Below are 13,182 nucleotides of genomic sequence, written 5' to 3' on the forward strand. Positions count from 1 at the left end.
GAGGGAAGTCACGTGGGGAAGGGGCGGTACTTGGCGACAGAGACTGAGTTAGAGGTGTCACGTGGGGCACTTCCTTCTTTGCCTTTGACCAAGACGCAGGCGCAGCCCTCCTGCTGCTGCGGGGATCCTTGTGACCCTTCCGGTGTGTAAAGCCAATCCGTGCACAGAGAAGCGGGGCGGACCGAGAGGAGCGGAGGGAGCTCTGAGAGCCACTGCCGCCGCCACTGCCGCGGCAGGGGCGTGGAGGGCAGGGGGCGGCCCAAGCTGAAGTTGCAAACATGGCTCAAAGCAGAGACGGTGGAAACCCCTTCGCCGAGCCCGGCGAGCTTGACAACCCCTTTCAGGTGACTTGCGCCGGCCTCTTTGGGGCAGCTGGGGTGATTTCTCGAGTCTAGAGGGTCGGGCTAACTTGTATTCCCGTTCGTGACATTTGATCCGAGGAAGGGCCGCCACGTGGGAGTGACGACTACTCCAAACCAGTGAGCATCCTGAGGGGGCGGGCCCTGCCCCTTAAGGAGCTGGTACTAGCAGTGTGGCGTGAAGGATTGGGGGCAAATATGGGGACAACAGCGTGGCCCCCAAGCTGCAGTCCTTGGAGCCACAGCAATTGAGAAGAGGCCCCTGTGAGTTACCCCAGAGGTACCAGGTGCCAGCTGAGCCCCAGATCTTTGCCCACAGGACCCAGCTGTGATCCAGCACCGACCCAGCACGCACCATGCCACGCTTGACGTCTACAACCCTTTTGAAACCCGGGAGGTGAGATTCTGGGAGCATGGGTGGGCGAGGAAGGGTAGGGTATGCTAACAGGCCCACTTTGTTGGGGTATAGGGGACGTTTTTGCACGCAAAGGAAGAAACACCGTGATCTTAGCTCCCTGAGAGAGGCCAGTCTGCCATGGGATGCCTAATGCTTCTAAAGACACTAAGGCCAAGGATCCATCGGTTTGAGCTCTAAATGTCAGTCTTGGGAGGACCTAGAGTCTGGCAGGGCCTGATGAAGACCCTGTCTGGGGAGCCTTTTTTGAAGAAAAAAAGGGATGGGGCCGGTTGGAGTTGTGGAGAAAACACACTATGTTTAGGTATACAGTTAGAAAACAAGGGTTGAAGAAGACTAGACTTGTTTGTCTTACTGCAATAGAAAAAGGTAAGAGTTTTTAAAAGTTTAAGGAGCTTGATACAGTAGATTAGTGCTTTGAGTCCTGGGTAAGGAACTCGATGTGAGGGGTTATGAGGGCTGCTGCAGGTTGTAAAAGAGTTCTCTGATACAAACACAAGAACTAGCTTTCTAACAACTGGGGGAGGGGCTGCCACCTTAGGTAATGAGTTCTAGGTCTAAAGGTATTCAAGTAAACTCTAGATTCCTGTGTTATGAAGGACTAGATGATCCCTAAGGTTTTTTCCAAACTCAACAGCCACCACCAAGCTATGAGCCTCCTGCCCCTGTTCCGATAGCTCCACCCTCAGCTCCCCCTTTGCAGTCTTCAAGAAAGCTCAGCCCCACAGAACCCAAGAACTATGGCTCCTACAGCACCCAGGTAAAGGGGGTGTATGTGTAGGGGCTGAGGAAAGGGGCCAGCCCTGGGGTTCAGGACTCACATTGCCCTCTGCTCATACTGGTCAGGCTTCAGCTGCAGCAGCCACAGCTGAGCTGCTAAAGAAGCAGGAGGAGCTCAACCGGAAGGCAGAGGAGTTGGACCGGAGGGAGCGAGAACTCCAGCATGCTGCCCTCGGGGGCACAGCTAGTAAGTGGATCCTTGATAGGGTTGGGGAGGGCATCTGACAGGTTCGAAGTCTCAAAAAAGGACCTCAGAGCATGGGCACTGGAGCCAGACTGCTGAGTTTGAATTTGGGTGCTATGTCTTATTAAGGGTGAGCTCTTAGGCAAGTTATTTAATCTTGAGTGCCTCAGTTTCCTCACTTGTAAAATGAGAATAATGTTTGTACCTGTTTGACAGGATTGTTATGAGGGTTAAAGTCATCTATACAAAATGCTGGGCACAGTGCTTAGAAGTTGTAAGTCATAATAAACACTCAGTATTAATATAACTTTTGCTACTTGCCCTTGTTTCTTTGAACCCTCAAATTGGAAACAGAAGAGAGGACCTGGAGGTGAAAGGAAGGGGGAGTGATTTGTTGGTCTCTGTCTCACTTGTGAGATCCTCCTGCTCTTTTTGTGCCTTACAGCTCGACAGAACAATTGGCCCCCTCTACCTTCTTTTTGCCCAGTTCAGCCCTGCTTTTTCCAGGATATCTCCATGGAGATCCCCCAAGAATTTCAGAAGACAGTATCCACCATGTACTACCTCTGGATGTGTGAGTAGTGAGAAGCCTTTTTGAAGGAAAAGTACAGGTAGTAACTTGTACGTCTTTCTTTTCCTGGAGCCCACTCACCCAGAACTAGACACTTCACCTATCCTCAGCATTTGAGTTTAAGGCTCATTTCTCCAGGAATCTTCCTGGATTACTCCTTTTATAGTATTTAGAACTTATTCTCCAGCCTTCTAGCAAATGTATGTTCTTGCCCTCTCCCCCTTCCCCCTGTCCTTATGCATAAATGTATTCTGAATCCTTTAAATGTCTTTGCCAAGGGGATCACACATGATTGAGATTTGCTAGTTCTGTCTCCCCTGCTGAGGATCCTGTGAAGGCAGAAGCCGCCTTCCTCTCCTTAGTCGGCCACATTTGGTGAGGGCTGTGGGGTGGGCTTCTAGGGAAAGGAGCTTTCACTGACCCATCATCCTGTTCCTCTAACCCTTAGGCAGCACTCTGGCTCTTCTCCTGAATTTTCTTGCCTGCCTGGCCAGCTTCTGTGTGGAGACCAGCAATGGCTCAGGCTTTGGGCTCTCTATCCTCTGGATCCTCCTTTTCACCCCCTGCTCCTTCGTCTGTTGGTACCGCCCCATGTATAAGGCTTTCCGGTAAGAAGGGGGAGTGGGGATGGTGGAAAGGGAGGGGACTTGGATGGGTCCCATTCTGCTTCTCCAACCCTAATTCTTTGCCTACACTTCCCTTTCTTTCTCTTTGCAGGAGTGACAGTTCATTCAATTTCTTCGTTTTCTTCTTCATTTTCTTCGTCCAGGATGTCCTGTTTGTCCTCCAGGCCATTGGCATCCCAGGTTGGGGGTTCAGGTCTGTGAGGCTGCCATCTACCTTAACCCCTTCCTCCCACTCCTGTAGACCAAGTCAGCCTTAGGTACTGGCATAGGAGTTGTTCAGAAAAAGGAAATGTGGTTTTTATCCTTGGGAGGTGCTAATTTAACCAGAGAGACAAGATGTCCTCCATGACAGAGAGCCCAGACACAACTCTCAACAGACATAGATTAAGGGAAAGATGGCTGTGGTCAATCTGAAGAGGCTTCCTGGAGGAGACATGTGTAACCATGGTTGGAGAAGAGGAAGAATCCTCAACAGAAAGGTCTGTTTGGAGTGAGGATGTCTGGAAGATCTTGGAGAGCTGGGAGCTGATTGTTCAGAAGCTGGGATTAAACTGTGAAGAGAGTAGGCGTAGTTTGGGATTGCAGTGCATGGCAAGCTGCCAGACTGACAGGAAACCGGCCCCTGGTGGGAAGACATAACCAGCAGAGAAGCTGGGGGGACAGAGACCCAGCTGTGAGCAGCCCCTCTTCACTTCCACATACTTTCCCCTCCTTACAGTGGCTGGATCTCTGCTCTGGTGGTGCTGAAGGCCAACACAGCTGTAGCTGTGCTCATGCTGCTGGTTGCCCTGTTCTTCACTGGCATTGCCGTGCTGGGAATTGTGATGCTAAAGCGGGTGAGGGGCTGTAGATGGGGCCAGGAGAGTGAGATCATGTGTCCCTAGGGGCATGGGTGGAACATTCAGGAGCAACTGAGGAGGGCCAGGCTGACGGATGGGTTCTCAGCTAATGGACCTGGGAGGCGGGTGTTGTGGGGTATGTGTGGGTGTGGGTTGGTAGGGAGCCACGAGGGAAAAGCTGGAGCTGCAGGCTGGTGAGTGGTGGTGATGGCGTTAGATTGGAGTGGGGTAACAGCGGCCAGAACGTGCTGTAAAGTCTGTGCCTCTACTTGCAGATCCACTCCTTGTACCGCCGCACAGGTGCCAGCTTTCAGAAAGCCCAGCAAGAATTTGCAGCTGGTGTCTTCTCCAACCCTGCGGTGCGAACCGCAGCTGCCAATGCAGCCGCTGGGGCTGCCGAAAATGCCTTCCGGGCACCGTGACCCCTAACTGGGATGCCCTGGCCCTGCCACTTAGGGGAGGTGACCTAGCCCCCATCCCTGAGGTCTCTGGGACTTGATGAGACGTCACTACTTGATGTCTTCACTATAGTGCCCCCAGTCCCACAGCCATGACTGCTGAACCTGACTTAAGGGTGTGGGGAGCCCAGTGTGACCCAGTCACTGCTTCCCTCCCACTCCCCTTCCCCCAATCAGGCCACACTGCTGCCACCTCTACACACCCCAACCCAGATTCCTTCTGCTGTGCCAAGGCTGTTGCTTCGGTTATTTAAATAAAAAGAAAGTGGAACTGGAACACAAATCACGCCGTTTCCGGAATTTTAATGGGAACTAGGCCTCATGGAAGAGAAAGTGGAGGAGACTAGAATGGAAGCAGAATGTGGACTCCAGAGGGAAGGTCTGACCTGGCCTTAGTGTAAATGGAGAGCTCTCGGGGGTGGGACAGCAGCGCCCGATGGCAGGCGCAGGAAGAGGGAGGGAAGTCCACGGTTGGGGTGGAATCACGGAGCTGCCAGGGAGCCTAGCTCCCTACCTTTCTCCATTAATGACAGGGAAGAAGCTGCAACTTCTCCTGGGAACACAGCAGGCCGAGGGGCCTGAGAGGCTGGGTGGAGCTCAAGGGGGAGCCGAAAGCGTTGTTAGCTCTGGCGGCCAGCTCGCCCTGCAACCCTGCCTCCTGCTCCCTCCCTCCCTCTCTCTCCCCTTCTCCCTCTCCCTCCCTCCCTCCTTCCCTTTCCCCCTCCCACAGGGCCTCTGGTGGGGACTACAACTCCCGGGGTGCGCCGCGCTGGCCCTCGCACCATGCCCCTCCTCCCGCACCATCCATCCCCATCCCCATCCCCCGCCTCCAATCCCGGACCTGCTGCAGCCGAGCTGGGGGAGCGGGGGTGTGGTGGGGAGGGGAGCGGGGCTGGCGACCCAGGCGCCGCAGCCTCTCCCCACCAGGCAGCCTCGGATCCCACTGAACACTGAGGGCACACCGACCGCGCCTCTAGAGTCACGCCGCCTCTCCCCTCTTCTCTAGACTTCTTTCCCATCCTTCTCGCCTTCACCCTTCCCACTCTTCCCTGGGTTCCGGACCGCCGCCCTCTCTTCACTCCCGGACCGGCCCTTCTCGGCGCCTCTCTTCTCTAGGGAGATGCGATGAGCCGGTGCCCCCGCGTCCTCATCGCCGTCCCGGGCACGGTGCCCGTCCAGTGCCCGTGGTGGGGAGGGAGCACTCCGGGGCCCCTCCGTGACGCCCCTCCCTTGACCCCCTCCTCAGCTGGAGTCCCTGGGCCATGCCCCAGGGGACCCAGCCAGGGGGTGGGGTCTAGAGCGAGGGGGGTGGAGAGGAGGAAGGCCTCTGAGATGCTCCCAAGCGTCAGCGGGGGCCGAGCGAGGCTCAGGCAACCGGGCGGCAGGCATGATGCCCTCGCCTAGTGATTCCAGCCGCTCGCTGACTAGCCGGCCCAGCACCCGGGGCCTTACCCACCTCCGCCTCCACCGACCCTGGCTGCAGGCTCTGCTCACGCTGGGGCTGGCTCAGGTGCTCCTGGGCATCCTGGTGGTCACCTTCAGCATGGTGGCCTCATCTGTCACCACCACCGAGAGCGTCAAGAGATCCTGCCCGTCTTGGGCTGGATTCTCGGTGAGTTGGGTGCACAGTTGTTGGGTGGGGGAGGCTCCTCGGGCCCCACCCCTCCACACCAGCTGCCAGTCCAAATCCTGGCCTCTCCTCCCTCTCCTGGTCCTCCTCCTCCTTACAGAGCTGGGTGCACCCTGTGGTGAGGGGCTCACTCTGTGCCTCCCCTGTCAGGCTGAGCCTGTGCCCACTCTGTCCCCAGCTGGCGTTTTCCGGGGTGGTTGGCATTGTGTCTTGGAAGCGGCCGTTCACTCTAGTGGTAGGTGCCAGGGTCTGATGCCCACGGGGAGGCAGGTGCCTAGCACCTGAGGGGATGCCTATTTATGCCCTCGAAAAGGGAATTGACTCTCCCATTCACGCTGTCCAGGCACAAATGTCTGTGAAGGAGGGTGGCTCCATCTGCGGTAGGGGGTACTCTTGGGGTCCCAGCCCTGAGTCTGTGCCCTGTTTCCCCCAGATTTCCTTCTTCTCCTTGCTTTCGGTGCTCTGTGTCATGCTCAGCATGGCTGGCTCTGTTCTCTCCTGTAAAAACGCTCAGCTGGCCCGAGACTTCCAAGAATGCATCTTGGTGAGATTTGAGGAAAGAGAGCCTGAGAGTGCTGGTTGGGGGAGGTGCGCAGGACAACCTGGGCTTGTCCTGATTCAGGCTGCCTCACCCTCTCCATTCCCACTCAGGACGGAAAGGTCTGTGTGTGCTGCCCTCCTGTTCCTCTACTGCGGCCCTGTCCAGAGTCAGGGCAGGAACTGAAAGTTGCCCCTAACTCCACCTGTGATGAAGCCCGAGGGGCCCTCAAGGTGAGCATGCACCCGCCCCCCCACCTCCGCCATTCCTTCCTCTCCCGCCATCTTCCTGGTTCTCACCCTTCTGCCTCCTCCTGGAGTCCTCACAGGCCCCGAGTATGTGGGATTTACTCCACCCCAGGCTCCTCTCACATCCCTCTCTCTCTTTTGCCTTCCCCAGAACTTGCTCTTTAGCGTCTGTGGGCTCACGGTTTGTGCCGCCATAATCTGTACTCTCTCTGCTATTGTTTGCTGCATCCAAATCTTCTCCCTGGACCTTGTGCACACGGTGAGTGGGGAGCCGGGGTCAAGGCTGAGAAGGTAGGATGCGGGCAGGGTGTGTGTGCTGGGATTGGGCTTGAGGGGTGATGGTTACAGCGCTGGCTTTTGAGCACCAGGGGCTGTGGGTCACCTGTTAGGCATGTCTGTTGCAGGGATATTTAGGGGGTCCAAAGGAGGGTGAGGAGGGAAATGACAGGGAGTAAGAGAAGTACGTGATGCTGGTCTGGGGGCATGGAAGAGTGGCACTAAAAGTTGGGCGGAGTCAGGAAGGTCTTAGATGGAGGTGGGGATAATGGGCTGATGTTCTGGTGGGACAGAGGACAGATAGTGATTCTGAGTGCAGAAAGGTCCATGTAGAGGAGGACTTTCTACATGGGCAGGGTAAAAGCTGAAGGTCCTCGGCTGGGGCAGGGTTAGAGGAGGAACTGGTTTGGCAAAGGGGCCAGAACTGAGCTTCTTGGAGGGGGTGGGGCCAGAAAATGTAGACGAGAGAGGAGTTTGGGAGCCAAGGAGCTGTATTCCCAGAAACCAAGTTTGCTGACTTGCTTGCTCCCCAGCAGTTGGCCCCTGAGCACTCAGTCTCAGGCCCTCTGGGGCCTCTGGGCTGTACATCCTCGCCCCCAGCCCCTCTCCTACACACCATGCTGGACTTGGAGGAATTTGTACCGCCTGTGCCCCCGCCGCCCTACTATCCCCCAGAGTACACCTGCAGCTCAGAAACAGATGCACAGAGGTGAGGCCAGGTGGAATCTGTGGGGAAACTAAGGAAGGCGACTGGGGCTGAGGCCGGGGATTGGTGGGGAGGGATCTTTTTGGAATAGGAGTTCTTTCCCAGGCTTTGACCCTCTCCCTCATCCTGCCAGCATCACCTACAATGGCTCCATGGACAGCCCGGTGCCCCTGTATCCTACTGATTGCCCCCCTTCTTATGAGGCCGTCATGGGGCTACGAGGAGACAGCCAGGTGAGAGCAGGGTTTGGTGTGGGCTGGGGAGTCAGAAATAGAGCCTGAAAAGCTGGGTGAGCTGCTGTCACTGGATAAAGATTATACTAGTTCTCATGATCTTTATAGCACTAGCACATTCGCTGTCATCTTTGATCTGCCTGAGAGCTTGGAGAGGTGGGTGGGGTAAGAACTATGATTTCCATTTTACAGATGTGGAAACTGAGGCCCACATAAGTGACTTGAACAAAGTGACAAAGCTGGACTGGAATCTAGGTCTCCAGAACTCTGTCCAGCCTGTGGGATGGCCTAATCAGTGTGTAGGGCTCGACCCTTGACCCTTGTGTCTTCTGCAGGCCACTCTGTTTGATCCTCAGCTTCATGATGGCTCCTGCATCTGTGAGCGAGTGGCCTCCATTGTAGATGGTGAGCAGAAAGTGGGGAGGGTGGACAAGGTCTGGGATGCCTGGGATAGCAGAGCTGGGTGTGGGGGGCAGAGGGGGGAGAGATGAGACCGAGTTGGTGGTTGAGGGACAAATGAGGGCTGGGGCTTCTTGCAAACCTGGGCTTAGTTGTCTCCTCTGAGATAAAACTGGAGGCAGGATGGCCCACAAGAGGCTGGGCCTGAGAAAAGAGGAACCGCCTGGGCCCGGCCAGGCTGGTGTTACCCGGCAGCCCCTACCACCCACAGTGTCCATGGACAGCGGGTCTCTGGTGCTGTCAGCCATCGGTGACCTCCCCGGGGGCTCCAGCCCGTCGGAGGACTCGTGCCTGCTGGAGCTGCAGGGCTCCGTGCGCTCCGTTGACTACGTGCTCTTCCGCTCTATTCAGCGCAGCCGCGCCGGCTACTGCCTCAGCCTGGACTGCGGCCTGCGGGGCCCCTTTGAGGACAGCCCCCTGCCCCGGCGGCCCCCGAGAGCTGCCCGCTCCTATTCCTGCTCTGCCCCCGAGGCCCCACCCCCGCTGGGTGCCCCCACAGCTGCCCGAAGCTGCCACCGGCTGGAGGGCTGGCCGCCTTGGGTGGGACCCTGCTTCCCCGAGCTGAGGCGGCGGGTCCCCCGGGGAGGCAGCCGGCCAGCTGCAGCCCCTCCCCCCCGAGCCCCGGCTCGCCGCTTCAGCGATAGCTCAGGTTCCCTCACCCCACCGGGGCACCGGCCTCCTCAGCCGGCTCCCCGACCACCGCTGCTGCTGCCACGGTCCCACAGTGACCCGGGCATCACCACCTCCAGCGACACCGGTGAGCCGCCACAAGGTTCAGGAGAGGGCAGGCACTGGGAGTTAGAGGGCCAGTGATACCCACCGGGATTTGGGACACTGTTGAGGTCCCTGGGGAGGAAGAATGGGTGAATTCACTCCTGCAGTAGACACTTCTTATGTCACCTCCTAGAAATACATCAATAGCTTAGTGGCTAAAAGAAGAGGATTTGGTTTTTGGAACGCAGTCTCACAGTTCCCAGCTTGGGCTAGTTACCTACCCTCTCCAAGCCTCAGCTTTTCACCTGTAAAACAGGTATAATAACAGTACCTCACCATAGGTGCTGTGGAGTTACTGAGGCGAGATGCAGGTCAAGTGCTTAGCCCTGGCACAGAAAGTGTTTGTCATTACCATTATGTGCCAGGTACTGGAGAGGCTGCAGCAGGGCACGATAGTGCCTTAGTCCCTGATTTGGTGGATCGTACCATCTAGTTGCTGGTGGACCTGAGCAGAGATGATGCCCCCTTGGTTGGGAATGGGGTGTGGAAGCTGGGCTTGAGTTCTCAGGAGGGCCGTGAGATTGGAGGGCGCATCTACTGAGCACTCCCACTCAGTCCCTGTCTCTCTCTTCCTTCTCAGCTGAATTCAGGGACCTTTATACCAAAGTGCTTGAGGAAGAAGCTGCTTCCATTTCCTCTGCAGATACAGGTGAGGCATATGGTTGGTGCCCAGGGGGCAGTGGGTAGGGGAGTAATGCCTGGCCTTTTCTGCACCTCCCATTCCACCCACTCTCCCTCTCCCTCTCTCTGTGTCTCCAGGGCTCTGCTCTGAAGCCTGCCTCTTCCGTCTAGCCCGTTGCCCTTCCCCGAAGTTGCTACGTGCCCGCTCAGCCGAGAAACGGCACCCTGTGCCCACCTTCCAGAAGGTCCCCCTGCCCTCAGGCCCTGCACCTGCCCACTCCCTGGGGGACCTGAAGGGCAGCTGGCCAGGCCGCGTCTTGGTCACTCGTTTCCTCCAGATGTCTAGGAAGGCCCCAGACCCCAATGGGAATGGAGCCCATGGACATAAGCAGGTAGAGTGAGGGGATCCAGGGAAGACACCCAGGAAAGCCTGGTGTTTCAGGTGGGACCACACTGATGCTCTTTCCTGTGGCCCCACCTAGGTGCCCCGGAGCCCATGGGGCCGGCCAGGCCGAGAGAGCCTCCACCTTCGCAGCTGCGGCGACCTCAGCTCCGGCTCCTCCCTGAGACGCCTCCTGTCTGGCCGCAGGCTGGAGCGCGGCACCCGCCCCCACAGCCTCAGCCTCAATGGGGGCAGCCAGGAGACTGGGCTCTGACCTGGGCATCTTCCCACACTGAACAGATCCAGATGAATGCTGGGGCCACAGGCACCAGCTGGTTGGGACCAGCAGCCTCCAGCACCCCCTTGCACTGGCTGACACAAAAAGAAACCTGCTGAACACCCCCAGAAGTATCCCTTTCCCTCCTACCTCTAGGGGCTCCTGCTGCTTGCCTCTGCCCCTCCAGCCTGGGGAGACCTTCTGTCCTGCGCTGCATGGGTGTTCAGGCTGTGTGGAGAGATGCCCCTGCTTAGAGAGTTGGAGGAGGAAAATAAAGTCCTGTTCCTCCAGCATGAGAGTAACTCTCTCTGATTCACCATGGGCCCTGTGGCCAGGGCAAAGTCATGTCCCGGTTGTTCAAGCACAAGGGGCTGTATGCCTGTGCAATGGGATGATGAGGCATGAAGGGTCAGAAAAATCTGGGTGGCCTCTCAGCTCTGCCACCTTTAGCTGCATGATCTTGGGCAAGTTATTTAACCTCAATTGCCTGATCCATAAAACATTGTGAGGACGAAAGTTTGTAAAGCTCTTAACACACTAAGTAAGGCTTCAATAAATTTCAATTTTCCCTTCTCTTCTGGTTCATCCTTTGTCACCATTGAAATTTATTCTAGCATCTCTCATAGTTATGAAAACTCGCAAGACGCTGATATCTATTTCCAGCTACCACACAATATCTCTGCCCCTTTTCATAGCCAAACGTTTTTTCTCTTCCTTCCTTCCACTCTTGAACATGCATTCTCTCCTCGCCCATTCCCATCAGGCTCCTTCCCCTACCTCTCCCCAGGCACTGCTCTTTTTCTTTTTAATTTTAATTTTATTTATTTATTTTTGGCTGTGTTGGGTCTTCGCTGCTGCACATGGGCTTTCTCTAGTTGCAGCGAGCGGGGGCTACTCTTTGTTGCGGTGCCCAGGCTTCTCATTGCAGTGGCTTCTCTTGTTGCAGAGAACGGGCTCTAGGTACGCGGGCTTCAATAGTTGTGGCTCGCAGGCTCAGTAATTGTGGCGCACGGGCTAAGTTGCTTCGCGGCATGTGGGATCTTCCTGGACCAGGGATTGAACCTGTGTCCTCTGCGTTGGCAGGCAGATTCTTATCCACTGCACCACCAGGGAAGCCCCCAGGCACTGCTCTTGACAAATTTTTCAGTAAGCAAAAAAGTTAGACCCACTGGCCAATTCGCTGCCTGCATTTCACTTGAACTCTAAGAAGCATTTAACCCAGATAATCAGCATCTTTCCTCTTGAATTTTTCCCTTTCTTGTCTTTGAAAACATCATACTCTCCTAATTTTTCTCCTACTTTACTGTCTTGGTATCATTTGTCAGAGTTCACACCTCTGCCCAACTGCTTAACGCTGGCGGGCTCCAGGGCGCTTCCCTTGGCCCTCTTCTTTTTTCTACCTCCAGTCTGTAAGTGGCCCTATCAAGATCCATGGCTTTAAAGGCCATCTATGTGTTCGTGGATAACTCTCTCCTTTACCTCTCCGTGAGCTCCAACCTCCAATTTGACATCTTTGCTTGGATATTTAATGGGCCTCTCAGACTCAAGATGGCCACAAAGGAACTCTTGATTCCCACCCCAGCACCTGTTCCTCTTCCAACATCCCCATCTCAATAAGTGGCACCATTACTCACCTAGCTGCACCTTCCATAAGCTTGGGAATCACCCTCATTTCTTCTTTCCCCTCATCCAACACATCTGATCCTACCCTGAATTCATCCATGTCTCACCAGCTACCTAGCCCTAGTCATCACCCTCTCTCCCAACCTCTTGATCTATTTCCATTCTTCCTACAATCCATTCTCCACTCAGCAAAGTGATAAGAAATCATGTCATATTAAAGTTCTGCCTAAATGTACTGGCTTTCCACTGTATTTAGAATAATCTCCAAACTCTTTATGAAACTATGGTCAGGTACAACCTGGTCCACTCTGCTTCAGCCAAACTGCGTTGCACAAGGGCCTTTGCACGAGCTAGCTCTTCACCAACAGGAAACTCGATGTCCTATATCTGTTGCTTTCACCTAATTCGGGTCTTAGTTCCATTCTCACGTTTTTGTTGAGCACTCCCCATTCTATCATACCGCCTTGTTTTGAACACCTGTCACTATCCAAAATTACCTTGTTTTTGTTTTCTGTGTCGTCCCACAGAATGCAAGCTCCTGAGAGCAGGGGCTTGCTCATCGCACTGGATCTAACACTTAGTAGGTCCTCAACAAACTCATTAAGTTATTAAAAGGCAGAGTGGGGCCTTGTAAACAGCTTGGAGACCCTATGACTTTGGGGATAGCCGTGGGGCCCTACAAGAGAGGAAGCGGGTAGGGAGAGGCACTGCCCATAGATGGCGTCTGGCTGCAAGGCTTCTTGAATAATTCACCATCATAACAACCCAGCTTCAGGGAGGGAGAGTTAGGGCGCAGCCAGAACGACAAAATGAGGTAGCAGGGATTGGAGATTGGGATTCCCAACGGGGCAATTTCTGGGCACTGAATGTTCCCTATCCTGAGGCTCCCAAAGGAGGAAGTTCAAGAATCCATCTTCAATCTCCCCCAACCCTTAGAGTGTGCTGGCGAGTGTAAAACGAGGCGCATGCGCGCTTCTCCCTTCCCGCGCCCTCTTTCCGAATAGACCCCCAGATACGCTTGCGCCCTATTAGGGCTACGGCTGGTCAGCGAAAACAGTCCGTCCCCAGCACAACCAATAGGACGTGAGGAAAGGGTCTGCGTCCCGCCTCCTGACGATTCGGGGGTCTCCCTTCTTGAGCTAGGCCCCGGCCCCGCCCCGCCGGCCCTGCGGGGCTCGCGGCT

At 55.5% G+C, this 13,182-nt stretch overlaps 2 protein-coding genes across 4 annotated transcripts; both read left to right on the forward strand.

The window, feature by feature from the left end:
• The first annotated feature begins 51 nt into the window (after positions 1-51).
• On the forward strand, positions 52-4,526 carry SCAMP3 (secretory carrier membrane protein 3). Of its 2 annotated transcripts, XM_022559305.3 has the most exons (9): positions 52-344; positions 679-756; positions 1,412-1,534; positions 1,621-1,741; positions 2,184-2,312; positions 2,758-2,917; positions 3,027-3,128; positions 3,654-3,771; positions 4,050-4,525. In XM_022559305.3, the coding sequence occupies exons 1-9, from the start codon at positions 279-281 to the stop codon at positions 4,194-4,196; spliced, it is 1,044 nt and encodes a 347-aa protein (XP_022415013.1). In that variant the 5' UTR covers positions 52-278; the 3' UTR covers positions 4,197-4,525. The 2 variants fall into 2 exon arrangements, with proteins under 2 accessions (XP_022415013.1, XP_089770354.1); XM_089914228.1 differs by lacking the exons at positions 52-344; positions 679-756 and having other exon boundaries at positions 1,420-1,534; positions 2,246-2,312; positions 4,050-4,526.
• Positions 4,527-4,941: 415 nt separating this feature from the next.
• Positions 4,942-13,118, forward strand: ENTREP3 (endosomal transmembrane epsin interactor 3). Of its 2 annotated transcripts, none has more exons than XM_089914166.1 (12): positions 4,942-5,844; positions 5,963-6,097; positions 6,296-6,406; positions 6,514-6,633; positions 6,800-6,907; positions 7,461-7,633; positions 7,764-7,863; positions 8,199-8,268; positions 8,534-9,079; positions 9,677-9,745; positions 9,856-10,109; positions 10,200-13,118. In XM_089914166.1, exons 1-12 carry the CDS (start codon positions 5,620-5,622, stop codon positions 10,371-10,373), a joined length of 2,085 nt encoding a protein of 694 aa, XP_089770292.1. In that variant the 5' UTR covers positions 4,942-5,619; the 3' UTR covers positions 10,374-13,118. The 2 variants fall into 2 exon arrangements, with proteins under 2 accessions (XP_089770292.1, XP_022415319.1); XM_022559611.3 differs by having other exon boundaries at positions 6,041-6,097.
• The last annotated feature ends 64 nt before the right edge of the window (positions 13,119-13,182 follow it).

Source organism: Delphinapterus leucas, chromosome 1 (genome assembly GCF_059928025.1).
Source record: "Delphinapterus leucas isolate spDelLeu-1000000601 "Yukka" chromosome 1, BTC_Dleu_Yukka2, whole genome shotgun sequence".
NCBI lineage: Eukaryota > Metazoa > Chordata > Mammalia > Artiodactyla > Monodontidae > Delphinapterus > Delphinapterus leucas.

Excerpts from the sequence above, each read along its gene's own strand:
- SCAMP3 (XM_022559305.3), top strand. The coding sequence starts at position 279 with ATGGCTCAAAGCAGAGACGGTGGAAACCCCTTCGCCGAGCCCGGCGAG. Across the intron at positions 345-678 it reads AGCTTGACAACCCCTTTCAG|GACCCAGCTGTGATCCAGCA; the intron begins GTGACTTGCGCC and ends CTTTGCCCACAG. Across the intron at positions 1,535-1,620 it reads ATGGCTCCTACAGCACCCAG|GCTTCAGCTGCAGCAGCCAC; the intron begins GTAAAGGGGGTG and ends CATACTGGTCAG.
- ENTREP3 (XM_089914166.1), top strand. The coding sequence starts at position 5,620 with ATGATGCCCTCGCCTAGTGATTCCAGCCGCTCGCTGACTAGCCGGCCC. Across the intron at positions 6,098-6,295 it reads AGCGGCCGTTCACTCTAGTG|ATTTCCTTCTTCTCCTTGCT; the intron begins GTAGGTGCCAGG and ends TGTTTCCCCCAG. Across the intron at positions 6,908-7,460 it reads CCCTGGACCTTGTGCACACG|TTGGCCCCTGAGCACTCAGT; the intron begins GTGAGTGGGGAG and ends GCTCCCCAGCAG.